Source organism: Chamaea fasciata, unplaced genomic scaffold (genome assembly GCF_029207755.1).
Source record: "Chamaea fasciata isolate MVZ Bird 193981 ecotype frontalis unplaced genomic scaffold, bChaFas1.0.hap1 SCAF_12, whole genome shotgun sequence".
Taxonomy (NCBI): domain Eukaryota; kingdom Metazoa; phylum Chordata; class Aves; order Passeriformes; family Sylviidae; genus Chamaea; species Chamaea fasciata.
The window spans coordinates 9,802,252-9,829,724 of NW_027094097.1; the positions used below are offsets into that span (position 1 = coordinate 9,802,252).

General features: G+C 44.9%; 1 protein-coding gene across 4 annotated transcripts in view; it reads left to right on the top strand.

Annotated features, from left to right (window-relative positions):
* PLEKHG4 (pleckstrin homology and RhoGEF domain containing G4) overlaps positions 1-27,473 on the top strand; it is an 86,032-nt gene that overhangs the window by 15,895 nt on the left and 42,664 nt on the right. For all 4 annotated transcript variants that reach the window (XM_066194493.1, XM_066194494.1, XM_066194495.1 and 1 more), the window contains exons 3-10: positions 3,964-6,088; positions 11,274-11,489; positions 15,195-15,318; positions 16,412-16,505; positions 21,780-21,866; positions 23,659-23,775; positions 26,012-26,110; positions 27,114-27,262. In XM_066194493.1, coding sequence (XP_066050590.1) covers positions 3,964-6,088; positions 11,274-11,489; positions 15,195-15,318; positions 16,412-16,505; positions 21,780-21,866; positions 23,659-23,775; positions 26,012-26,110; positions 27,114-27,262 — 3,011 coding nt within the window. The remainder of the gene's footprint in view (positions 1-3,963; positions 6,089-11,273; positions 11,490-15,194; positions 15,319-16,411; positions 16,506-21,779; positions 21,867-23,658; positions 23,776-26,011; positions 26,111-27,113; positions 27,263-27,473) is intronic.

The window sequence follows — 27,473 nt, forward strand, 5'->3', positions numbered from 1 at the left end:
GTTCGGGGCAGCGGCTGAGGGGCGGACGGGACCGACCGCGCACCCGCCGCGACCCGCGCTGCCCTCGGGGCGCGACGGGTTGTGCACGGGTGTGGTGGTAGGGCGGGCCTCGACCGCCCGGCAGCCAATGGGAGGACAGCGGGCGCTGCAGCAGCCAATAGCAGCTCGGAAGTGCCTTGACGGGCAGGGTGACTTCGGTTGAGCTGTTGAAGGGCCGTTGGAGCACGAGGCGCAGGAGCGTTCGGCCGTGAGGCGGGAGAGGTGTGAGGGCAATGGGCATTGGGCGCCCCGAGGAGGGAGAATGTTGAGGGCAATGGGCACTGGGCGCCCCGAGGTGGGAGAAGGGTGAGGGCAATGGGTATTGGGTGTCCTGAAGAGGGAGAGAGGTGAGGGCAATGGGCGCTGAGGGTCCTGAGGTGGGAGAAATGGGGCTGGTGGGCACTGGGTGTTCTGAGGAGGGAGAGGTGAGGGCAGTGGGAGCTCGAGGTCCTGATGAAGGAAGTATGAGGGCAGTGGGCACTAGAGGAACTCAGGATGTTGGTGGCCCGCCCGGCTGACCTGGAGCATGGGCTCAGGTGACATGGACTTTGGGGGTGTCTAAGGTGTCCTGTGGGAGGGGGAAGCCTGCACGGTGGGGCTGTCCTACTTGTGTAGCGCAGTTTGGGGAGGTGATGTAGAGACACGAGCTGTGCTTGGAGGCCTGCCTGGTAGCCACAAGATGTGGTGTTGGTTGGGCACTTGCCTTTAGTGGGGGCTGCACAGGGCTTAGCATTAGGTACTGGGGGCTTGTGGTGAAGTGTGAAATGTCTGGGAGAGTGGTCAGCAAGATCCTTTCTTACTTGGTTGTGACCTTTTCTGTGACTCATGATTTTTTACTTCCAAAGTGGCAGTACTGTGAGATTGAGGGAAACTCTAGGTACCTTGTACCGTCTTTAGAGTTAGCCCCAGGCTATTCCATATTTTATTTAAAACTCTGCTTGTTTGATCTTTTAAAATTTTTTTTTCTGATTTATAAAATTTATTTAATTTGCAGTGATCTCCCCCAGACCTCTACTGTATGCCCCTTCATCTTTACAGTCTGAAATCACACAGGATTGTTTCTTACTAATTGCTTTTTGAAAGTCTTACATGCCTTTTAGAGAGTCTAAACAAAAGACGTACTTCCTCCTTAGTATGTAGTTCAGCTGCTCCATGTGAGCATTTCCTAAACACGTTAGAGGGAAAAGAATTAACTCCTGTCTGAATGACTACTGTAGAAAGTCTTGAGAGCACTAGATCTTTTGTCAGCCTCTGCAGTTTCAAAAGTGTAAATGGCTTCATGAAGTATTAGACAAGTTCATGGGTTTCAGTGGGGTGTATTAAAATCATCAACCTGTGTGTGATTCCTCAGGGACTGGAAGGGGTGTTCCAAGCGGGTGTGTCTCTCCTTAGCAAAGTTAAAAAACAGATTTTGCCCTTGGCTTTGAGGTGACATCCTGGCCTAAATGGTCTGTTCCAGCTTAACCATCCCTGTGGCTCTAGAAGATTCTATTTGTGCCATTTTTGTCAATGGTGCCCAGCTCTTTCGTCAGAGGCAGCTTTATTCCTGGCTGCAGCCGCTGGGTGTAGAGGGTGTTCCTGGCACTCCTCTGATGAGCCTGGTTTGGCTCAGTAGTGTTTGGACATAAGAAAAGCAAATCCTTGAGCCTCAGAATGAGATGTTAAAGGGACTGTAATAAGCCTCTTCACATAATCTTCCCTTTGAAGGTGCATTTTGGAGCAGGAGCCGCATGAAGATGCTCCACTTCTAAAGTTCTAAAGCTCTGAAGTGTTTAGGCTATTGTGGGACTTGGATTCCTGCTTTGGATATTACTCTGGCTGTTCACAGTTTAGACTGTGGCTTAGTAGGGGCTTTTCAGGAACTTTAATGCATTCTGCATTTTGGTTTTGGTGATTTTATTGCTGAGTTTTCTCCTTATGAGTCACTAGGCAGACAAGTAAGCATCTAAGCAGTTGAGGCTGAGTTTTTTGATTTCTTAATGTATGAATGGCCCTCCAGTGGGTTGATCCTTCAAGTAAATGAAAACTAAAGTGAGGTTCTGTTTTGTAGTGCTACAGTAAGTACATGAGTAGGGCAGTAGCAGTACGTGAACAGAAGTAAAACTACTGTGACTGAAATTGACTATTTCAAAGAAATAGGACTGGCAGGTCTCCATCCTGGAATGTGGAAGAAGTTACCATATAATGCTGAATGTCTGGTAACAGGGATTTTATTGAATCTGTTAAGTCAGGGCTAGTAACAAAATACAGAGAATAAGCTGAGCCTACAACATCGTGCACTGAGCAAGGTCTGAATTAACTGACCCATGAAAAACTGAATAACATTTTCATGTGGTTTACTCCATGGCAGGTAGTGTCACACCAGCCTTTTTAATGAAACAGCTCTCTCTAGAGAGGTAAGTTTCATTGTTTAATCTCTGCCGTAAAGGATTTATTATGGAGTCATATGGAAGATTAATTACTGTGTCAAAGGGATTGAGGTTATGCAAGAATTGCAAGATGGCTATGAACTGGTGAAAGGCAGGGAGGATGTTTGTACTACAGGGAAAATGGAGTTGGAGGCAGGAGTCATGAAACATGCAGTGCTTCTCACCCATGACCGTGGCATAAAAAGTAAGAGTATGTATGGCATGTTTGTGGTGAAACCAACCTGGGACACACAAATAATAACCTGCAAGAGGAGGGTGATAAATGTGTTGCATAAGATGAGCTCTAAAGCTTTGTGCTTCTATTTTTGTAATGGTTGACTCAGAGGGCAAGCACATGCCTCCATAAAGTGGCAGGCAGAACTTCTGTTGTGAGCTGAAGTTTGTCAGTTTGAAAAGAAAAACCAGTAGGTGACTGGGTTACTGTAGGGGCATGACTGGAAGACAAGTGGGATCTTAGCTTTAAGAGATGCTTCTAGCACCTTTGGGAAGCGTTGGTGCCATTATAGACAGTGTTTTGCACGAGAAAATGGTTTTTAAGAAAAAGAAATGGGCATTACAAAGGAGAGAGAATTCAGGCACACTGAGGAGATGATGAAGGTAGACATGCTAAGGTCATGTGACATGGGTTAATAAGTCTTAGCAATGGGAACACATCCAGAAAATACGGGATTGAGGAAGAGGAATTACTGAATCTGAAGGATGATTTGGGTTTCCAAACCTGTGAGCAACTTTGCTTCAGGTGCAAGGAGAGTTAGAAATCCTACGGGGTTGAAGGTAAAGCTTGATGAACATAAGAAAAGAAATCGCTTTTTGCCAGTACCTGTTGTTTCAAGGTGTGTGAGATCCAGGAAGTTCCTTTCAGTTCTCTAGTTTCTCTATTGTATGGCAAAATACTTGAATTAAGTGGATCTAAAGCCTTGTTGTACAGAAAAAAAATGAAATTAATTTGGAATTGATGGTTTATATCATGGCCTTATTTAAATTTGCCCAAACAGAATCAAGTTCAAAGCACTGAAATTATTTTTTGAAGTTGTGATAAAGCTGTAAATAATTGAGGCAAGTCAGTTCAGCCATGAAACTCAGTTCTTGGGCAGGATGTGTCTGAGGCATGGCCTCAGTGCTGCTGTGTTATGAGAATGAGGAAATTGCTGGTATGTTAAGTGTGGTTCCTTGCAGCTTGCTGATGGCACTTGCTGCCTTCTTCCTCTGTGGCTCTGCTATGCTTTCCTCATTTGCTGCATCCTATCTCCTGTTTTGTCTTTGTAGTGTCTTCTTCCCTTCACTGTGTAACTTGTGCCCACCTGTTCTGCATAGGTGGTTTGTGTTGGTAGCTTTTCTTACTTGTGCTTTCTAAAGAGAAGACTTTAGCGTGGAAAACTTGCCTACACCAATAATGAAAGACCCTAAATTCATCTGTTTTCTTGATGTCTCTTACTGAAAAGCTTGATCTGAGATCTTTTGCTGGTGCTGAAAACCCTTTCTCTTGTCTCCACAGGCTCCGTACTGCGGATTGCTGTTTCGCCATGCGGGCTGGCCCCTGTGTATTCAAGAGAAGATTGTAATCCAGCTGACTTCCATTGACTGGCGAATCTTGAAGCCTGGTGACTTCTACCTGCAGGTGGTCCCCGCTCTGAAGAAGCCTCCACGAATTGTATTGAAATGTTTGGCAAAAGATAAGCATAAAGTAGAAGAAGTGGTGATTCCAGAAGTTTCATATACCTCTATTTTTACTCTGGAATGGTTGAGTACGTTCAATGGAGAGCGGATGGGCATAGTACTGGAAAATTGTTTACTAACCACTGATGACAAAATATTTCGTGTTCCCTGGGATAAAGTGGTTAATCCTGAATTTATAAATAAACCAAAAATTATTGAAAACAGTATCATCTCTCCAGAAATAACAGAGGAACGTTCAATTTTATGCCTCCCCACAAACCGTACTGAGTGCGGTTCACCAGACCTGAGGTCTCCGTATCTACAGGAACCAAGCCCAAATCGAGACAACCCTGTCATAAGCAGCACAGCTGCACAGTTAAGTGAAACTCTGGTCAATGGTGTCTGTGTGAGTCCCGTGACTCAAGAGAACTTGGGAAGTGACCTTGAAGGGGAGTACGTTGAGCTGGCAAAAGTTTCACTGCCCAGGTTTGGGCCACAAACAGGATCTTTGACCCCGTCGCTGTCATTAAGCTATCTAACTCAGCCCAGGGCACGAGTGAATGAGCCTAAAGACAAGCACGGGTTTATTGTCACACAAGACAGCACCTACTCCAAGAACTTAATTCAGTCAGCACTTGGCCAGAAGGAGCACTGTCAGATGGACACTCTGAGCACTTCTGCAGAAGTTCTCAAAAATGTTACTCCATTGAAAGGCAACAAAATGATGGCACATGGAGAGCTGTCTCCAGAGGGTCAGCTGATACTGGTTGATTCTGGAAGTATGGGTGATAACTTTCCTGTGGCTGAGTCTCCTGCTTGCCACGCAGAGGATTCCTCTGCAGAGCAGGAGACTCACAGTAAGCACTCACTGGATTGGCAATATGCTCTGTGCAGCTACAGTGATGTGTGTGCTGGAAATGCTGTCAGCTGCAAAGCACAAGTGCCTGGTGCCCCTGGAAACATGGAAGAAGAAAGTGATGGACCTAGTGAAAATGCTGGTGTTGAGATGTTGGAGCAGAGCCCAGAAGTGATTCTAGATGCTACTGCTGCTAAAGAGGAAGTGATGCTGAGAGTACACACAGAACCACTGACTGAGGATCAAAAGGAGGTGAAACTGGTGGATGCTTCTCCTGTATCTGCCCTAGAACCTTTGGGACCATGTTGCACGCTAAAGGAAGGTTCTGATGTCTCTTGCCAGGGTGTCAGTGGAAGTGTTGAGCCAGTGCAGGTCACTACATTGCCTGAGAATTCAGATGTGGGTGGGGTGAGAGGCTCTCCTTCAGGGAGCATGGGAGATGTAAGTGCTTGCTACAGCAATAATGAAGCAAATATAATTTCTCCATTAAATCCTCCAGAAGAGAACCAAGGAGATGTAGATGAATTTGAGGTAGGAAGAAGGGACAGCCAAGAGGAATTGAAAGAGTCTAAAGAAATATTGACTGTAAATGGAAATCAGACTAGTCATAGTCACTGTTCTGTGAAAGCTCCAGCAGATGGAACCTTGTCAGATGGTGAAGAGCAAGAGCATAAAAAGGCTGAAGAAGCCATACTACTCCAAACTACCCTGTCAGCAGAGGGGAATCAGATGGTAGAACAATTAAATAACAGTGACATGTTGGCTCCCGATGCACAGGAGGAAGACTCAAGTCTGTTGAAAGTTCAGAGATCTGGGGGGAGGTTTGAGGAATCGCAAGGACTGGTGGAAAACGATGGCTGTGAAAGTGAAGAGAACTCTGTGCTGAACCTGGAGAATGTTGCAGTACAGGACTTGCAGGGGCAGGTGGAGAACCAGGAAGGTTCTTCTTACAGGGAAAGGTTGAAGACTACAGCCTCAAAAACACTGGAATCCATTGAAGAGGAATTGGAGGGTGGACCACTGTCCTCAGGACCTGCTGAGGGGCATACGGAGCCTACCACTCTGCACTCCCAGCCGGAGGCAGCTTCTGGTGCATCATCTCCTAAAGGTACAGCTGTTGGAGTTTGTGTGGTTGTGTTTGGTAACAGATGGAAAGCAAAGTCCTCAAGGAGTACTGTTTGAATACTACTTATCAGGCAGGATTTGATAAATACATCTGGGAGGCTTTGGGGTAATAGCACAAAATACTGGGAAGTGATTAAATTGTCATTTTTTGGGGCATGAAGTTAGCTTTCTCTTCACAGGTGGGTTTATTGTGGTATTTTGTTTAATAATTCTTTGCAAATTTACATTGGTACAGGACCAAGTTCCATTGGAAGAAGCTTTTAATTTCAGTTAATCTGATTGCTGGTGACCTCTTCCCGCTATGTTCATGATGTGCAGAGTGTGTGAGGAGAGACTTGTCTAACTGTACAAGTCTTTCATAGTTGAAAACTGGTTTTAGGAAGATGGCTGTGGCAAGAGGAAGCAACAGTGGATGCTACAGTAAAATACTAGCTGTGTAACGTGACCTGAAGATCAACAAATGTATGTGCTGATAACTGATTGAGGCAGCAAACTGCAGAGCTGAGGGATTCCCCCCTGTTCCCTGCCTTCCCCTCCGGCATGCTTTCTTCAGCTGGATTATGTTTCAAGTAGGAGCTGTTTAACTTGAGTGGGAGACCACAGAAATTGAGCATCTAACTTCAGCTCAGATGGAATGTTCAAGCAGATATTACCCAGATTTCTTGATGCTTGGGTTCCTGAGCTGGAGCTGCGCTACTTCAGGAGGAATTGAGAGGGCAGTCCAGGTGTTGCCTTTTGCAGCAGACCGTGCAGGCGGTGTGTAACCGCATGTGCCTGTGAGGGCTTTGCTGGCTCTGCTGAGCCTGGGGAGCTGCGGCTCGATCCGCAGATCACACGGAGGGGCGGGTGTGTGGTGGGGGCGGCTGGAACGTGCCATTCCAGTTCAACTGCTCTCATTCCCTGAGACCCCTGGCTAGGAAAATTACCCAGCTTGAAATGTTGGAGTGAGGACTCTTGAAAGGGTTGGCGTACAGACCTGTGTTCCTAGAGTATGTTTGACCCTCTGGGGCAACAGATCGAAAGCTGGTTGTCTCAGGATGTGCTGCCACTATATTGCTTGCCCTGGTCCCAAATTATGTGGCCAAGAGCTCCAGCATGATTCCATTTGACTGCATACACAGCTGCTTCCCAAGTGTCCAAAAGTGTCTCAAGTGTCACATTTTACCTGATGAGTTAGTGACCTCCTAATGGAGCTAAATTAGTGTCCAGTGATTAAAATAAAATTTCATTAACATTTGCATCAAACTTACTTAATTCCATAGTTAGGCAAGCACAGGGTTGCCAGGCATTTCTGATACTTTTGAAGTGACAAGCATTTCTCTTCTGTGAAATGGAGGGGTCAGCTCAAAAGTTTCTATTTCTGCAGTGCTCATCTCTCTGAGCATCTGTCATCATGAACAGGAAAAAAAAAATTGCCTTCTGCATATCTGTGGGTCTTGGGGGATATATGCCAGGAAATAACCATGCTGTGGGTATCCATTCCCCTGGCCAAGATGAACCTGGCTTGACTTCATGCTTGCTCAGGGCCAGGCATTGAAACACCTACTCTGTGTTTGGTGATGGCTGGACACTTAGCTCATGAGTCCAGTGGCTGCTTGTTCAGTGTTTGCATCTCTTCTGTCTAAAATTAGCCAGGTCCAGCTCGTTTGAGCTCGTTCTCACTGGTCCAAAGAAGAAATCTAGGCCACTGCTGGAGATTTCAGCAGTGATGGACCCCTCTGGGGTACACATGGAGTTTGTTTTTAATGAAAGACAATACAAATGATTTTGGGGTTTGACTGAAATAAGTGACATTTGTGGCTCATGTCTGCTGATGTCAAACTTGGGCATTACAGTTTAAGAAAAAAAACAAACCTTGTTATCTCAGTGATTGTAAAGCAAAAGAAACAACCTAAATTGCCAGGAAAACCACCCAAACTAACCAAATAAACTCTTTATGGCAAAGGGCAGCTCAAGTATCTGTTAATGCTGGCAGTATTTCTTAAACACTATAGCTGGCACTATGAAAAGCTTAATCCATTCAATTACATTTGATTGCTCTGAGATCCAAACAAGCCATCCCCTAATCTAACCCCATTAAACCCTCAGAGATGTACTTATAATTCAGAGATAAAATTACAAAGCAAAGCAAATATCCTACAAATGGACTCTACTTTTCCAGCAAGGCAGTTCTGTAGGTTAAATTCTCTGTGTCTTGTTGAGGTCATTTTGCTACTATGATTGGAAACTGTGGGTATCTTGCCTAAAATATAAATAACAACAAAGCTTAAACTGTACTGGGTCAGTTCAGATCTGAAGTTCACACCTCAGCAGCAGTGGGCAGAGGCACAGTTTGCTCTGTATGAGGTGGAGGAGCTTGCTTGTTACAGCAGATATTGTAGATTATGTCAAAATACATGTTCAGAACTGGAGCATCTGAGTTTGCTGTGTCTGCAGGTTTTTCCTTGTCCCTTAACTCTCTCCCTTTACTTCCATTCTCAGTGAGCTTATTTTGTGCACAAATAGAGTCTAACTCAGAAAGACTTAGATATAAATAGGAAAAGCTCTGAAGTCAAATGTTAACTGTTTTGAGTTGTTGGCTTAAAATTTACACTGGTTCCATTCACAGATAATGTGACTGCTGCTTTTTCCTAATGACTAACATCTAAATGAAAGTGGATTTTGAAACTTAGCCGCTCTGGGAAGAATTCCTCTATTTTGTGGGTAGAAGATATCTTGATATTCAGGAAATAGGCTGAAAAGCCACAGTGGGGCATATTCAGCAGCACCTGTTAGGGCGTTCCATTCCTGGTCCCGGTTACAACCTGATGTTAGCATAGGTGATACTGGTGCCGGGGCAGTTTGCATGGAAAATGCTAATGTCTCTTTGAAATGCACACAAGCAAATCCTCTTCTACCACTTCCTTAACCTCGGGGAAAGGTGGAACCTGCAAACACGGCAAATTCAGATGTCCCTGTTCTCAATTTGCTTTTAGATGTAATCCTCCGCATTCTACAATTTCCGCTTTAGTGAGTGCCTCCGCCCCAGATTGCAAATAACAAACAGTGTGCTTGGGCCTGTTTGGGAGAGCTGGCATCTGCAGATCTGAGCTGGGCTTCAAAAGCTCGGGGAAGTTTTGTTTGGGCAAGATGTGCTTAGTCTGAAGACTGCAGAGCTTTGGTGAAGTTTCCCCTGGGCTGAAAAGCCCTGGTGCCATGACTGTATGTGGTGGGCTGAGCAAAATGCTTCTCTCTGACCTTTTGGGAGCTGCTGCCTCATTCTTAAGAGATATCTAAGGCAGGACTGTCACATACATTTATGTGTTTCTCTTGCCTTGGCGTGTTACCTTTGTGGAACACAGCCATGTTCCATTTCTTGTCCTCTTTAAATCTCACATCTTGGTTCTCTTTGCAGGCTTTTGTCATTTAATACAGATCCCTTTACTGCAAACTGTGTGGTTCTCATTGCCAGGCCTTACAGCTCATTGATAAGGTTGATTCCATGTTCTCCTAGAAAGTCTACCAGCTCTTAATGTGAAACTTTTGGGCACAACTTCCATGACTCTGATGTTCGGGATACCCTTTCTGCAGGAGATCAGTGCCCCTCTAAAATGCTGCTTCAGGAGGATGTAGCAGTGTTGTCTGAAGTGGATGACCTCTTGCACCACTGGGAAGTGGAGGCTGAGGTAACCCTAGGAGCAGAGTGGGGTTCTGATAGAGCCCAGAACTGGGCAGAGCCCTGAAGCCATTGCAGCAGCTTACATGGCCAAATGCAGCACATGCCAAGCTGGTCCCAGGGGTGCTCCTCAGCCAGGGGTGTTACCAAAGAGGAATGAGGAGCTATTCTATCATGCCCTCCATGGTGCAGAGCCCAGGAGCTCCTCGTTTCCCCCCCTGTTGGATGGTTTGGTGCAGTTAGCCATGCTGCTCAGGGCACTTCTCTCACCCATTTTAGCAATTTTGAAAGCAGTTTGTGCTAAGCCTCAACCTGTAAATCTCCTTCACTGCTAAAACTTGTATTGAAAGCCACTTCAAGGACTGCTTTGTTCCTGGTCCTGCTCTTTAATGAAGTATTGGAATCTGTTAGTAAATAAACTGAGTCAAGTGTCAACATTGTTGATGCAGCAGGAAGGTAGGATGATTTAAGTAAATATTAAATAGCAATTAAAATGTCTGACTTCATAGCAAACAAATAAGTATTCCACTCTTATTTTCCTGAAGAATGGTTGATATTTTTGTTGGTAGATACTGAACTATCAGGATTTGTAGTGAAGTATAGCCTTTTATTTAGTATAGCTTTCTGCAAACACAGGGATAGCCTAGTTGTGTACCTAAGCTGCTAAAGATCTGTTACTGAAGATGTACTGTTGGCTTCTAATTCTTGTGATGTTGGGAAATGGGGAATAATACTTCTTGCACAGGGGGCAGATACTTCTTTTCATCTTTCCAGATAGTTTTACATGAAAATTGAAACTTGATAGAACTAGCCTTAGTTTTCATGTAGTAGCCAAGATATTTAATTTTAGAGTTAACTGATTCAAGTAACTTACACTTTAGAGCTGAGGGGTCAGACAAAGGAAGCATTTTCTGCAGTTCTTGAACAAGAGCTGGTTGGTGTAATCATCCTGTTCTTCAGTGTTTTCAAATGGGTTTCTGACTTTCACATTAAATGTTAATTAAAAAAAGGCTGGATGAGGAGAACAAGGTCTCTGCCAATTTCCAGCTGATTTTTCAGCCTCCAGTTGACTTCATATTTTCAGAAACTAATCTGAAAGTGGTGTTGGGGGAGTAATTCTGTCCTGATGGAGTAGCCCTCCCTGTCAGAAGCTGGTTTATCACTTCAGCATGGTCAGGCTGCTGGAGCTCAGCCAGGAGCTTGCACTGTGCCAGACTTCCAGGCTGTGAGCAGATATGTATGCTTGATATGTTACCTTTAAAAAGGACTTTGACTACAGTAATCCCGATCTGAATCGAGCTTTTATACTTTGCAAACTTCACAATAAACTGGTTTCTTTTTTTAGAATTACAGTAGCATTAATGTTATAACCAGTTTTGGAACATGCATGCTACTGGGTAAAGTGCTGGAGGAGCTGCTGGGGCTGGGGGTACATCCCTTCCCAGTCTGGTGCCTACCTGCGATCCTTTGGGTGCAACTCTGCTCAAGCTTCTGTTTGTTGCTTGTCTCACAGGGATGATGTCAGAAGAGACAGAAATGAGAAAAGAGGCAACAGGCTCAGGTGTGTTAAAACCAGTGAGTAAAAGCAGTGCCCTGGAGGAAGCTTCACCACCTGTTAGTCCCCCAACATCCCCAACTTCTGGCACTGCCTGGCGTGGTCAGTTTGCACCTACCATAGTCAAGGATGTGAACCCAGAAGTGCTCAGGAGCGGAGTTGCCTACCTGCCAGGTGAGTATTTGAGCTGGAATGTGTCTTGGAAATGCAGTTTGTAGGAGGGAAAGGGAGATGAGCCTCCTTTTGCAGTGCTGGAGACTGGTGCCAATTGTATTTCTTTGACCCAAACCTCTTCAGAAGTTCCACTTCTTGAATCCTCTGAAGTTTCCAAATGGGCAGGACAGGAAGTAGAACTTCCCTCCCATTAATGTTAATTTGCTCTCAGGAGTCTCAAAATGTTAACCAAGCCTGTATGAGTCAGAAATGCCAAATCTGTGGGCTCATACCAGGAGTTCAAAAAGAGCAGAGTGAGGATGCAGCTAATGATGGGCTGGTGGGCCTGACATCAGACCTGGTCAGAAGAATAGGAACTTGATTCACTTGGTGGATAATTAAAGGATAGGAATGTAGAAGATGCTTTTTGACACGACTCTTGAAAACCAGTTTTATTCTTGGTAATTAGAAGTTTGGTTGATTAAATGTAGCCACCTAGATATAATAGATTTTTAGAAAACATTTGATTTCATGACACATAGTGTTGAAAGGAATATCCCAGTGAAGTGGATGTGCACCGTGTAGGGTGAATGATAGTGTAGCTAAATAGCAGATGACAAAACTAGCTGTCAAGGGAGAACTTCCCAGAATTATTCTGCCAGAATCGGTTTGCAGGTCAAATGTTACATAGGTGCAGATAACATTTCTGCATGGGACAAATACTGGCAGAGGGGTGAACAAAGCTGAGGCTGTTGGACAGAGCAGTCAGGATTGCTTGGTGTACAGGGCCCACACAAGACGTCTTTGTGTTTACCCAAACATGAAGTAAAGCAGAGGAAGTAAGATCTTACCTCTCTAGTGAGAAACAGCATTTGGCAGGTCTGTGTAAGGAGCCCCTGTGGGCTTGTCCTTTCAGACCCAGGGAGGGTTGTTCAGTGTGGGGCAGGAGGAGCTGCATTTGATCAGCTCAGGGGCCACATATGAATTGGAAATCAGACAGAGAGCCCAACCTCAGGGGAGGGGTCAAGCAGACCTGTGCAGTGTGGAGGAGTTGGGAAGGAGAGCAGAAAGGCAGCACAGGCATCTCCCAGGTGGTGCTGGGTCTTCAAGACCCATTTTGACCTCAGGTGTGTAAAGGGGAGGAGATGACTAGACAGATTAAGAGACTGATTTTTTACCTTTGTATATGTGTTGGTGATGCCTCTGAAATAGTTTGGGCTGTATTGTAAAAGGAAATGGTAAATATTAAAGGTGGTGCAGAGAAGGGGCAGCCCTTTCTTGTAACCAAACTGGATATCTTATGACAAGAGACTGGAAGGTTGTTTATCTCATACAATAATTGAGAAAGAGGTGAAATCACCTTTGTGCCAGGAAGGAAGAAGGGAGTTAAGACTTTGCCAGTTTCTGGACGAAGGTGAAATGGAAAACCAAGGGCAGGGCAGAGTAATGGTACATTTGTACATGTAACTTTGCATTAGGAAATTCCAGAGGAGGATTTTTTAATCTTCTGTTCTGCTGATCAGTTTGGACATTTTTGTGCTGTATATAACAGCCCAAGAAGTTACAGGATTAGAGAGGGTCTTTCAGAGAAGCTCTCAGTCCATGGCATTGCAGGAGCCTGACTGTGCTACCAAGCGCTCCATTTGTCACAGGTTCCTATCATAATGTACCACTGTTAAATGAGACAAAAGCATTTGAATATGCGATGAAGGGCTATCAAATGCCCTTCAAATGCCTGCAAGAAGCAAGGGTTGGGTTTGTTACTGCTTCCAAGGAAGTTTCTCTCTTAAGGAAGGAATTGTGTTTCCTGTAAAACCACTATCAGATTTGATTGACCTCTCTGCCTCTTTGGGGTTTCAGTGGGCAGTCCTCACACCTGAGGGAATGTACTCACAACTCAGTTAAATGCTTTATGTTAGTCAGTGGTAATGATACAGTAATTACATTAGAAAGAGTAAGTTTTATAATGAATGGTGAATAAGAACTAATTAATAAACTAGTAGCTGATAGAGTTAGCCGAAACTTGCAGGATAGTTTCAGTTCTGGATTGTGCCACTGTTGAAGACCTAACCCTGGTGGCTCTGGTTGCTTTTTTGACCTGGTCAGGCAATTCCCAGACTACCAGATGGAAGTTCAAGGTTTAATCAAATTCTGGTGATGCCCAACCTGCTTGATGGACAGGAGATGTTGCTTCAGAGTTAAAAAGCTTTTATTGAGTCATTTTTCCAGTAATTGAGGGCTTTGGTTTTTTATTTTATTTTGTGGTGATCCCCTTAGCTTATGAAACAAATTATATTAATGAGCTTTTTCTAATTTCTTTCTATATCTTTGATTATACAGCATCCAGGCTGCAGTATTTCAGGAGTAATAAAAGTCCTCCTGAATTACATCGATGATGAAAGATTTTTGTTTGCAGGAGAAAGCCTGTGTCACAGTTTTGGTCCCTGGGAGGGAGAAAGCCCTGCTTCAAAATGATGTGCATCTATGTCTGTGGCCCTTACTCAAGTCGTGTCCTAATGGCAGATTGGGATCGCATGTGGGCAGCTTTCCATGCTTGAGGCTGTCCATCTGTGTCTGCTTTACCTGTCAGCTTGTCCCTGGGGTGGGGGAGAGGTGGTCCAGGACACTATCTCCTGTGGTAGCAACAGAGTTCCAGAGAGAAAGAAGCAGATTTCTCTAAGTCTCTGCTTTTGTCTTGTGCTTGGGATATCTGCCCTTCCCATCTTTCTTATACAGTTTGCATGCCAGGAAATGGCTCCTGTGAATTAACTTCTCACACAAAAGAGGTGGTGTCCCTCCTGTTCCCCAAATCACTTACAGTCCCAGTTGCTTGAGCAGGCTCACTGCAGGTACTGCCTGATTTTGAGTCTCAGAGGCAGTTCTGGCTTTCCAAAGTGGTGTGTCCACCTGCTCTTACCCTGCTTTTGCATCAGGAGAGGAGGCTGGACATAATTCCAAAACTGGCAGTTAGGTCCTTCTCCTCCTGTGATAAGCTGTGACTTTGGGCTTTTGGAAAATGGGTGGCAAAGAAACATTGTCCTTCCTGGGTAACTGAAGCAGAGGGATTTCTCCTTCTTCAGTGTATTACATCTCGCTGAGTTGCCCATACTGTGCTGTATCTATTCCCTGGGCACTGAGTAACAAAAGCCTGGCACTGCCTCTGCCCTTGTCAGAGCTGTAGGCAGGCAGGAGTGTGCTTCTGGGCTGTCCTCTCTGCAGACTCTGAAGAGGAGCTCTGTGCTCCAGGGCTTTCCTTCGAGGAGCTGACTGGTTCCTTTCTGGGCTCAGCCTGCAGCATGTGCCCAGTCTCATTACATAGTGCATATTCTGAAGAACCTGTCTGCATTCTCTCATGTGACAGCAATGTGAAGGTGAGATTCTGTATCTTGAATTTGTGAGATTTCTGCTTTTCTCAAGATTATTATTAGGCAACTTCAGCCCTATTTATGAAGAACATCTGTTTGGGTGGAAGAGAGCAGTAAAAATTTAACACTACCATGAGAAAAAGGCAAGCTGAGCTCATCTGCCTCACTCTGGGGGAGCATTTGAGTACTTTGGAAGTGTGTTTATAGCCTCCTACCATCTGCAACATACACTATATTGGGTTCTGTGGAGGATTTTGAGGAAGGTCGTGGGGTCTTAGTGGTAGAATATGAGGCATACAGACCTGGAACCACGCTCTGTTGAATTACTTGTGTGATTTCCACCCCCCCTCTCTTTTTACAGGTACAAGAGACAAATCGGGACGTGCAGTGGCCATAGTAACGACAAGGAACACAGCTTGGTTAAACCCCCACTGCAATACCACTGAGCTTGTACGCCTTCTTCTGTACTTGCACAGCATCCCAAGGTTTGTGATGCTCTTGGGCTGACAGGGCAGACAGCTGCTGCCCTGTCCACTGTGCCTTTCAGGGAGGTGGGAATTGAGGTAGGAATGGAAGGAGGTTGACTTTATTGGCCTAGCAACTTGGTCCAGACAGTCCTGAAATTACACAGGTGGGAATCTCCTGCTAGGGTGAACAGGCTTGTGTTCAGCAAGCACTTGACCTATTCTGTATATGCCATGTGCACATGATGTGATATAATTGGGTATGTACTGAATGTTTTCATGTGTTGCTATGAATCCAAGTCATACTTGCTATCCTTCATCAGTTCAGAAAATGGGATTTGGGAGCTATCATGGGGCAGTCATGCAGCAGCTCTGTGATAGTGTTGTGACATGATACTTTAGGTCCAGGCCTCCAAGGTAGATGAGGGAGGATCTGCAAGAGTTGAGAGTCTGACTTCATGTCTGGCTGAAAATTGTTTTTGGAGTCTGCAAGCTGGAGACTTGCTGCAGCTTCTCTTCCTTTCACTATGACAGACTCTTCTTCACCAGTTCATCACTATGTTTCCCCTTTAGATGATTAAACAAGAAGAGGTAAAGCTGACTCTGATAGTGATTTTTGTTTGAGGCCTTTAAACATTTAATAAGGGGAGCAGGTTTAACCCTTGAGAAACTCATGCTTTGTTTCTTATGCTTTTCCCTTCAAATCTGTTTCTGGGTGAGATAGGTATTGGGTCTGCTCTAGACTGGCTGCTTTTCTGAAGCAGTGAGGCTGAAACCAAGCTTGTCCCTGAACACAATTAGGAAGGATTGATTTTCCTGTGTGTATTATCCAGTCGGCATCAGCACCTTTGCCATCAGTGACACATTCTAGAAATAGGAGAAGTGGGAAATTGGGTGGAAGTCATAGAATCAAACAGCAAAAGTAAAAAGTGTGAAATCAGTTTGTGGTTTCTGTGTATGTGTTTTGTTTACAAAAAGTGGCCAGTTATTTCCTGTTATTACAAAGCCATGGTGTATTGGTTTTTTCACCCTGCCATGACTACAGCTTCTGTTTCCATAGTCCTATTAATTTTCATTGGTGTCAAAGGGGACCTTTTTGTCTTTGTCCTTGCAGGCCAGAGTGTCAGGCTTTGGGTCTCACTGTTCTTGTGGACGCCCGTCGCTGTTCGCCTGTTCCTGCTCTCTTCAAGGCCTTCAGCACATTGCAGGTGAGCCTCGAGCTTGGGCAGAGGAGCACTGGCTGGCTCGCTGTCGTGGTTGGATGTCACATCTCCGTCTGCTGCTTATGTCCTCCATCTGCCACCTGGCTTTCAGTTGGCTTTGGGAGGTGGAGGCAGGCACCCAGCCCTGCTTTAGGAGGATGACCTGGACTTGCCAGACTGCAGAAAAAGCAAAAACCTAAGCAAGTCTGAGTTAGGGGAGAACACCCCTCCCCACCCCTCCAAATTTCATTTCATCTCAGTGCTGCGAACAGCCCATACCCAAGTCTCAGTGCTGTCAGGAATTATCCTGCTTGGAGGTGCTGTCCCCTGCACTGAGGGGCTGTGTGAAATGTGCAGGGATTTTTGCCTGCCACAGGGAAGGGAGTAAGAGAGGCCTCTGCCTGCTGTCATGGGAAGGGAAGGACACTGCTTGCCAGGCCAGGTGGAAAAGCACGTGCAGCTGTTGATGTGGCTGTTGGTGAATGATTAGAATCGGATGTGCTGTAACTGTATATTGCTTCAGGTCAAAGGCTTTCATATCAGTCACTTGGGAAGCCTGTGGGTTGTGTTGCCCCCCCTCCCAGACAGAAACTACCTGCTGCTGTTAGAAAGCCAGGGAGATGCTGGGTTGTAGCGGTGACTAATCTTGTTTAAGCAGGTGCTCCTTTTAAATCAGAGTTTAGGTCTCAAACTCTGCAAACTGGAACAGGGCAATGTTTTAATGAAGCTGATGTCTGTGGTTTATGTGCTTCAGTGCCACATCTGAGAGTTGAGTCTGACTCAGAGGTCTGTCCTCCTGCTTCCTGGGCTGGGTGGAGCTGTGAGCTCTATCAGCGTGTTCATTTTCTGTGGTGAAGGAGTAATCTGGTGCCCTGCGCAGTTCTGCAGAGGTAACAAGTAAATATGTTCTCTTTTATGCTGTGCCCACATGGCTGTGGGCTTGCTAAAGCTTTTGAGCATTTCACTGTCCATGTAAGTTGCATGGCAGTTTTAGGGCCTGGTTTGGAAATCAGTAACATGTTCTGGCTGTCTCAGTTCTCATACAAGCATGGTAATAATGCCATTTTAACCTTAAGTTTCCCCTCTGAAATGAGGGAGGGGTGAAGCTTTTTGCTGTGCTATGATGGCTGTTTGGCTCTGAGCACCTCCTTATCAGGGTGGTGCTACAGTTACTTAACACAGTTTAATGTGCTGCAAGACAGATTGCTGGACCTAAGTGTGTGCTCCAGGTAACAGTGACTGACAGAGGCTGAGTACTCTTCTTACAGTTTTTTGATCCTTACATTGACTCTTCTGAAGACTCTGTAAAGGAGACCTGTTGAGGAAGTTCATCACCTAGTTATGGCACAGGAGTAATCCCTGTCTCCTCTGAGCCTTTTGGAGATCGTCAGCATTTACTCTGTGATCCCATGGCATTGTTCTCCTCTGCTTTGGAACAGAGTAGGGTCGTGTAACATAGAAAACTGAGTGTAACTACTGTGAAGCAATTTGAGTGTTCCAGAGTGCAGCAGGAAGTTTGGCCTGGAAGTGACTGCGCTGAACAGCATCTTGCTGTTCCCAGCTCTACTTGTCTCCTGAGATGCTCCTGGTAAACTGTTTTCAGTCTTTGGATTGCTCCATCAGTACAGGATGAGACTGACTTCTCTTAGCTGTTAAATTAAAAAATACGGTGAAAAACTACTTGATTTCTTAGGAAATACAATTTCTTCTTGAGTTGGAAAACGTTGACTGTATGTTATGCCTCTAAGTTTACACAGCCAATCACCTCCTTGGGGTCCTTTCTGAAATTCCTTGCACATCTCAGTGTCTTTTATCTCTGGCAGACTGTTTCTAGAGCTCATTTCTGTGCTGCCCTGCACTCTCCTTATGCATGATTTTACTTACGTAGTTTCTGTGAAGCCTACTATGATAATGTGCTGGAATCTGTTAAATGTTGAGGTCCAGCACTGCTTGTTCAAATCTGAAGGGCTGTTTTCCTCTTGAAAAGCAGCAGTGCAAACCACTGCTTCACAGTGGGGAAGCACAGATCAGATGCCCTAATGCAGAGTCCCTTCCTGCTGGGATCTCTTAAGCCTAGAGAGACTCCTGGGGAGCAAAGATTCCTGGGTCAAGATATGTCAGCCTGAGGAAATCTTCCACTTCTCCATCTTTCCAGAATAAATGCATTATTAGAATTAAGTGCTTGTAGGCAACTTTGGGTGCTTCCAGGTTAGTTTTCCCTACAGCACTGGGAGTCTGTCAGTTGCTCTGTCCAGAACCACCTGTTAAACTGGTGGGAGCTTGTCCTCTCTGCCTTCAGGACAGGGCCAGTTGTATTCTGCAAGAATTTTTTTTTCCCCATATTTTTAGAATATTGGGTGACTGGGAAATCTTTCTGTCCCAGTCAGCAGCTGGAGCACAGGGAGTGGGGCAGAATAAAAAGCTGCTGCACTGCTATCTCAGGAGGAAGCAGGAGGAACTCTGGCAGCTCTGTGCAGAGGTGAAGGGAAGTGCACAGTGTGTGCATGTTGCAGGAATAGATCAGGCTTGTTCCTGTGGGAAACTGCGTAATGTTGCTTTGGAGCAAGGATTTTTGCAGGGATAAATGCTGTAATGTTTGCTTACAGGTTGTTAGCAGTAAGCTCTGTGCTGGGGCGGGAGTGGGCAGCTCTTTAGACGAACTCTGCTACTCAGAATTGCTAGGCTGATCTCTTGCTCCGTGAGCAGGCAGGGCATGGACGGTGGAATATGTGTCCTGCCTTTTGTGAGCAGGTATCTGTGGGATTTCCCTCTGCCTGAATCTTAATAGAATGGGATTCTTTTGAATTTCCCATATCGGTGTGAAGGCTTAATCAGCTGTGTTTGTGTGTTGGATTGGGAAGAGTCAGTTTAGCATTTGAAAGCAGAGGAGTTCTGTGCAGACCTTTCTGTTCAAGAGGTGTATTTGCATTCTCACTTGGTGCAGAAGTACAGAGGGCTTTTGTCACACGTTAAAGACCAGGGACCTCCTGCCACTCCATTAGAGTGGTCAACCTTGAGACTGACTGAGGTGCCTGGGGTCTCTCCCATCTGCACAAACATCCCTGGCAGCCTGTGCTTCAGACTGTGCCAGTGTTGTTAAGTCTGGTCATGGGTTTCCATTTGGAGCAGGAAGCCAGAAAACTGGAACTTCAGTTTGAGAAACATGGAGGAAAGCATCTAATTCTCTTTTAAAAGAATTATAATGAAAGGATCTGTATTTGCCCTGGTGCTTTCTGAGCTCCTCTTGATGCCCCTCTATTTTATGCTGTCCACACTGTACCTGTTTTTGGAGGTGAGGAGTTCACTTAAATGTGTGGAACTTTTGTTTCTTTGCTTCTATGTAGTTGGTTTTGTTAGCAAAGGTGGTAAGAGATTGTGCTTAAAGCTGCAGGAGAGCTTCCTCAAGTGGCATCCTGCTGTTCCCAGCTCTGCTTGTCTCCTGAGCTGCTCCTGGTAGACTGTTTCAATCTTTGGATTTCTCCATCAGTGCTGGATGAGACTGAATTCTCTTAGCTGTTTAGATTGAAAAATACGGTGAAAAGTACTTGATTTCTTAGGAAATACGATTTCTTCTTGAGTTGGAAAACCTTGAACTTTTCCCTTGACAGCTTTATTTGTGAATGGTTTTTCAGTTTCTATTTTCAGGAGTAACAAACAAATGAGTGTTTTGGCTATTGTGGTAACCACTTGTTACACCATCTCTACCTTTATCCCCGACTCAGATTGCACATCTCGTGGCTGTTGGCATAGAAGAGGGATTGTGTAAGAAAAATTTGTTTAGCACCATCGTCAGTCTTGAAGCCGTGTCCAGTCTTCACCCTTCAGTACTTTCTAGCAGATAAATTCAGACCTGGTGATGCAGCTGTGATATCTCCCCATCCTCTCTTCAGTATTTATCCAATGCAGCCTAATTATGCAACAAATCCTTTTTGGCCTTTTGACCAGTGTTCAAATAACAGTGAAAGTGTGAATAATTCACTTTGGAGAAATTTGAGACAATTTAGAAACCTCTCATGGTTTTGGGAGGTGTTACAAATGGGTTTTGTTTTTGTTTGGGTTTTTTTTTTTTTTTTTTCCTGCCTGTTTAAAAGGACCGTGGTTTAGGAGTGGATGAGACAAAGGTCTTTTCCCTCTGTTCTGGAATCTCTGCTGCTGCTTTCACTTGCAGAATTTGGGCTCTTTGTGTTTGCATTGTTTCTTAATTGCTGAACTGGGTCCAGTGTCAGGTTAGGTCATGCAGTCTCTGTTGGTCCACATCTCTCTGTACTCTGGCTCTGCTACTCCTGGCAGATATTTAACCCTACTCACTGCTGGAGCTGTTTATTTAAACAACTTTCCTTTGCTGTTGTGCCCTGCTGTGTGGCAGGTTCCTTGCAGCTCGAGCAATACCGGAAAGGATTTATTGCTCGACAATTCCTGAGATCTTTGCAGAGGCAAAGACCATGTAGGAGACATTGAAATGGGATGGCTGTTGTTTAATCATGTGGCACAACAGCTTAAATGGCACTTCTTGCTTTCCTGGTCCAGGCATCACATATGTAGGGAGCCCTGTCTTTGTGGTCTGGATCTTTCTGCCATGTTTCCCTCTTCCTGCTGTTGCTCTCTCTGCCTGTTTCTCACTTCCCTGTAGAATGCTTCTGTAATTGGAGAGCTGCTCCTGGATCACTGAGATTGAACTACAGCTGCCAGACATCCCTTTGTATTTGGAATTTCTGTCAGTTTAACAGTAGAAACAGGATGCAAGTACTTGACTGTAAATTGGCAGTAAGTAGAGACAAGACAAGGTTTTTGGCACTGGCTTGGGGGTGGAGGGGGGAAAGCTACTTCCTTTCAGTTAGGTGAAGTGACCAGGAAAGTTATCAGGAAAAAACTTGGACACAGTACATGGTTGTTGTTTTTTGGGTTTTTTTTTTTCTTTTCTTTTTTTTCTTTTTTTTTTTTCTTTTTTTTTTAGTTCTGGTTTTGTTTTTGTTTTTGTTTTTTTTCCCCTGACTCATTTCCCTGTGCAGAAGGCAGAGGTTCTTTAGTGCAGCCGACACCTGACCTTTTCCATTGCTTCCTTAAATATTGCAGGACTAGTTGATCTCAAGTGAACTACCTTAAAAGACATCACCTTGGTACTCTGTAGACTGGCCTTCTTTAATTTCTGGTGACTGCCTTCCAGGCTTTGTAGATGCCTTTGAAGGATAAATTGCAAACTTGTGTATGAACCTGATGTGGAACATTCTCCTTAGTATCCAAGGCAGGTCAGTAATGGATTTGTGCTCTGTTCTTTTGTAGGACACGGATCCTCACTGTATTCATGGAGTACTGCTTCTGGTTGAAAGAGATCTGACTTTTCGGATGGAGAAGCCACCAGCAGGACAGGTACCATTTATCTAGGGTTTGCTGGGCCACTCTTGATATCCTTTATTTAACTCTCCAGAGAGCAAATTCCCTGTCATTGATGTATGTTTATTCTCACGTGAGATTTCTGTATGTGTCCTCTGTGTTTGGTGGTTGTTGTCTCTGTGGGTGTGGTACTTATTGGGTTGTAGTGTTTATGTGAGCTGAACAGATTCCTGTCATGCTCTGTTTATTGCCACGTCCATCAGTGACATTTGCGCCACAGTTACGTCAGTCTGCTGGGGACTCAAAGCACAGGGGGTTTGTTGGGAACATGGGTAACTATGGGGGAGCCTTGCACAATTAGCTAGAGATGCTTTTCATGTTCTCCCATTAACAAGGGGGGAAATGCGTGGTCAGGAAGAGATCACATTTTGCTAAATCCTGAACTCCACCTTTGAAGGTGCTTGTTGCTTTTCTGGATTTTGCCTCTCTTCTGTTTCCTGTCCTCATACCTGCTGCTGCCAGTGGCTGAGAGACTTCTGCAAGAAGGGGAAGATGAGATGGGCATTTATGTGAGGTTCCCTTTGTAGCTGGAATGTCTGGAAAGACCAACATGAGGGAAAGTTACCATGACATCACTGAACTGCCCCACTAGAAGTAAAACTGTCTTAGTATTCTATAGCTGTGTAAGAAATGCAGGCTCCCAGCCACTCTGTGGTGAGTGAACAGAGGATCAGACTTCATCTTCGTCCTCTCCCTGTGCTCCAAGACTGGTGCAAGCTACAGGAATGGACTGAAACTCTGTGCTTGCTGAAAATCTGTAGGCTTCAGAGTAGGGTAGGAGCTCCCTTTTGGCTCCTGTGGATGAAGATGCTGTGATAGCATCAGGTTTGCTCTGTATGTGGTGTGGTGTCCCAAAAGGCTAAAGATTAAAAAATGCTATTAGTCCATTTCCTTATTGCCCCTATGTGGAAGAATTTGGAGTCAGAATGGGGGCTGCAGACATGTGCATGCAGGGAGAGCTACAGAAGACATTAAACACATTAAACAAGCACAGAGAGTGTAGGAGGGAACAGAAGAAAAACTAATAAACACATGGGCATGCAGGAGGAATTGGAAGCATCATCACAATTTTGTAAGGAGGTAGAAACTTCACACAGTGTGTGTGTGGGAGTTCAATGTCTGCACCTGAATTTGTGTCTGGGCTGGCTTCCATGTACCTGCAGGAGCACTTGTTGCTCTGGTGTGTGTAGAACTGCTCTGAGGTCCTACAGGCTTGCAGAAGGCAAGTTACCTGTGTCAAGATCCAAGAAACTCTTGGAGCAAATAGCTGCTGTGATGAGTGGAGAGTTGAGAGCAGGGCAGAGGCTGCTCTGTTAGACTCTTTTCCAGGAAGTGAAATGGGTCAGCTGGGGGCTGGATTTAACCTCCCAGATTCTCCAAACAGATGCAAATCACAGCACAACTGTGGGAACATACGAGGGAGTTGCTCTGCTTTACACCAGGAGGTGCTGGCTCTGCTGAAGGCTGGCTGCTGCCAGACTTCCATCACAGATGTTCTGCCTGGTGAAACAGCGTGTTGTGGCCTGCATTCCTTCAGGGTTCGCCCACTGAGCTGTTCAACAAGCTCTTCTAAGATTGAATTGTTTTTTTTTTTTTTTTTCCCTTCATAATGTAGTGATATTGCAGCTACACACTGCATGCTGTGCTTCTGTGCAAGATAGATTAAGAAATGATAGATTCTGCCTTTTGTTAGTCTTCCCCTTCCTCCTGGAGTACTCACACCCTAATACAAGTGTGCTTTTTTCTTTTCCTTTCTATTCCTGTGCAGTTTGAACTTCTCACCTCCATGAAATCCCTCCATAAGCACATAGACAGCTCACAGCTGCCTCTAGAACTGGAGGGGAGCTTCCCATACTGCCACCAGGACTGGCTAAACTTCCGCAGGGTGAGTAGGATGTCTTGTGTGCTTTGGTGTCTGAGAGAAGCAATGATATGGTAACAGATGGGAACAAGAGGAACCTGTCACAGCTGAACCTACAAGCACTAAAAGACAATGTTCCTCTAAAGCTGTGAATGCAAATGAATCTCTGGTATCAAAAAAAAATGCTAATACTGTCTTCATAAGATGGGTACACACTGTTGTCTCTTAGTGTGACTTCAGGAATTAAAATTTTAGTTTTTTACTCATCTGCTTGAACTGCCTTAATTCTTTCTATTCTTTCTTGCCCTCAAAATATGGTGAAATCTGAAATGGAATCCTGTTTTATTGTGATACGCAGTGCCTCTTGAGTTAGACAGGAGGACAGACATCTGAAACTAATCTCTGGAGAAGGTGTTAGTATCATGTTGCTGTTGGACTAACAGTGTAGAGCTTGAGCGTAATAACGAGTTAAATATTTTCGGTTTTGGAGCAGGTTCCCCAGATCAAGCCCTTATCTCCTTGGTAATATCTGCAGTCCTTGCATGAGTGAGACTTGGAAATTCCAGATAATCAGTTCTGAGTTCTTCTTCTTCTAGGAGTATCTTTTACTTCCAAGCAGCAGGGTGCGTGCAGACTGCCAGGAGCCTGCAGAGGTAGCATCCATGGTACCGATACCCAGCTCTGTGTGCACTTGAGCTGTGGAGGGGGCCTGAGTGGTGTGGACCCACGTGCTTGTGGAATCTTTAAAGGTCCTATTGAGTTATTTGGCACACCAAGACTAGACAGGATCAAATCTCTGTAAGTCTGCACACAAGCTGGCTGTCTTCACATTGAGTTTGCTCACCCTGGTGGTTGACAGAATTGTCACCTCAGCTTCCAGAGGATCCAGTGATGTTTTGGCCCTGACCTTGCTACCCAGAGTGCTGTGTGGCAAAGTGCAACACTTGAAGCAAATTAAGATATCACTGATAACATCATTATGGTGCGGGTGGCAGGCTTGGCATGTGCCATATGTTAACTTATTTTTTCCAAATTACTTGGAACCCCTTTTTTTTAAAAAAAAACTTTAATCTAAAAGTAGTTGTATGAACCTGTGCTGATTCAGTAGAGGTACAGAGGTCTAATCTTGGTGCCCAGGATTGACTTTGAGAAGTTGGAGTTTATTTGTCAGTGAGAAAGCAGAGAAACTTTGCAAGAAGTTATGGATTAGTTTAATGGACAGAGTTGAGAATACCTTGAGAGCTGAGATGCTCTGTGTGTACAGAAGGGTAATTCTTGAAGGAAGGACCATAATATCAGGCTACTTCTTGTCTTAGCATGTAAAACATTACCAAGGGGAGTTAGTATGGGAGAATCATTCTGTATGGAATGCCAGTTTATACTGTGTGTGATAATGACCCATGTGCTCAGCTCCTTTAGTTCTGCAGCTATGTGGCAAACAGCATTTATTTCCTGTCTCAGTGATCTCACCTGCATCCTGCCTGTTAATCTGTCACTGCTGGCAGTGTTCCAGCACTCCAGGGAAGGAGGGAGTTCAGTAAAGATTCAAACAACTGCTTTTTTGTTTTGTTTTAAATATGGTTATTTTGGAATAATTGTTTCTCCCTTCTCTTGATTTAAGTGGCTAGACTGTGGCATCTGACAGTATTCAGGCATTATATCACTAACTTTTCTAAAAAACAGTGCATCATGAACCCTTATGAAATATTTTGGCTTTTTTTTTCGTTTGTTTTTCTCCCTGGTTCCCCCCCACCATGAAGAGCAGAAGGATTTCAAATTTGTCCGTAGGTTAAGGTGCTTAATTTTGGAAGCTTTCCGGTTTCCTGATCTTTAATTTACACTACTTTTAACATGAAGAGAAATGATTTAAAGTAGAAAAATTCCAAGTACTTGTTTTGTGTTTTGTTTCTCTCAAATTCATGCAGTGTGATTCATCTTCATGGAAAGTTACAAGAAATGCTAATAGAAGAATGTGAGACATAAGTGGACTGGGTTATTTTTTTTAAAGCATGACCAATCTGAGCCATGAGTATGCAGGTTTCTAAGGTCTGCATAGAGGCCTTGGTCTAGTGTGATGCATCTGAACCTCCTTATGGCCCTCTCTTTGCTGATACAGTCTCACTGAATGATATAATTGAACCCGTGGATTGATGTTTTAATCCTCTCTTGATTTTTCTACTCCTAAGCTTCTGCAAGCTCAGAAGATCTTTCCTGTCAGCTGTAAAACAGTAATCTCTGCCTTGGTCTTTTTTTCTTGTAGAAGCTGGAATACTTGCTCCAACAATGCCATGGTGTTTGTGCCTTCCTTCAGGGAGCTATTAATAAAGTGGAATCTGCAAAATTACCAGAAATGGCTGAGGTAAGCATGTCACACATCTTGGATCAGAGGTGGACCTGAGACAGAAGCGAGCTTGAGACTGGATAGTTGCAGAAAAGCTGTAGCTTCGAATTTGCAAGCTGTAGTAGCAGGATTCCCCAGTACTAGTAGAAGCTAATCCAAATGGCATGATAGAAGCTTCAGTGGGTTTGGAAGCTGATTGTCTGATTCCTCGGTGTCACCAAGGAGATCTCTCCAGCTGGGCTTGTTGCTGATGGGTGCTTGCTCCAGCACTGGGGTGCATTCTCAGCAGCTCCAGAGCTCTGTAGCTGGTACAAACTTTGGTGTGCCAGGTACACAGCAGCTGCCTTGGGCTGTGCCACATCAGGTCGGCTTGAATGGCCTGGAATAAAATTAGGTGACAGCTTAGTTCTGTGCTGTGGCTCCAGCTTTGCTACCTCCAGTACACAAGTTTGGAAGTGGGCAAGAAGGGGATGGGATGAAGACCAAGCCTGTGTGGTCACAAAGTTTCTATTTCTGCTCTTGAGAAGCTGCTGTACTCCTGACACCGTAGGGAATTGCTGCCAGCTCTGCACTGAGGGTCCCAATCATAAATGATGGGAGATGTGGCAGTGGACCTTCCTGCACACATCTGTATATCCACAAACCCTTCATGTGCATCTTGTCACAAGGCTTGGTGCCATGCATGTCCAGGCTCTCATAACAATGGGAACTAGGTGTGAGTGGGAAGTGAGGCTGGAAAGCTTATTTCTTCTATGCCCAGCAAATGAATGGAACAGCAATGATGGGATTTGGGTCACAATTTTAGCCTGGTGGGTAAGGTATCAGGAGCATAAGGAGCACAGCTTATCGCTCTAGACTTGTCAGGCTGGAGAGAAGCAGCTGTGGGAACCAGCCTCTTCCTAGAGCAGGCCCAGGTGAGATGTTGTTTGGGTGTGTTTAGGTTTAGGTGCTGTTTTTTGCCTGTTCTCTCATTGCCTGTAGGTTGCAGTAACTGCTCACCTCACTCTTGTGATCCCTCCAGGATGCAGCTGTGCTGCTGAGGAATTCAAAGCAGTTGATGAAGAATGTTCTTGAAGATGCAAATTTGGTCAAGGTGCAGCAGGAGGGTGGAGCGCTCCTGGCCAGACTGGGAAAGGAGGAGTCTTGTGTCACCCTTACCCAAGACTACAGGTGAGCCCCCAGAGTGGAAGGAGATGGAGATGGAGATGAGCAAAAAGCGGTGCTGGGAGTCTCCCTGAGGTGCCCCATCATTGGTGCAGGCTGGAGAACAGCTTTGTGTAGCAAGGAATTATGTTGAAAACAACAGAGGTGAAAAATGTAAGGAATTTTATTCTTCTCTTGTTTGCTTCTTCCCCAGTCAAAAGACTAGTCCAGGTGGATT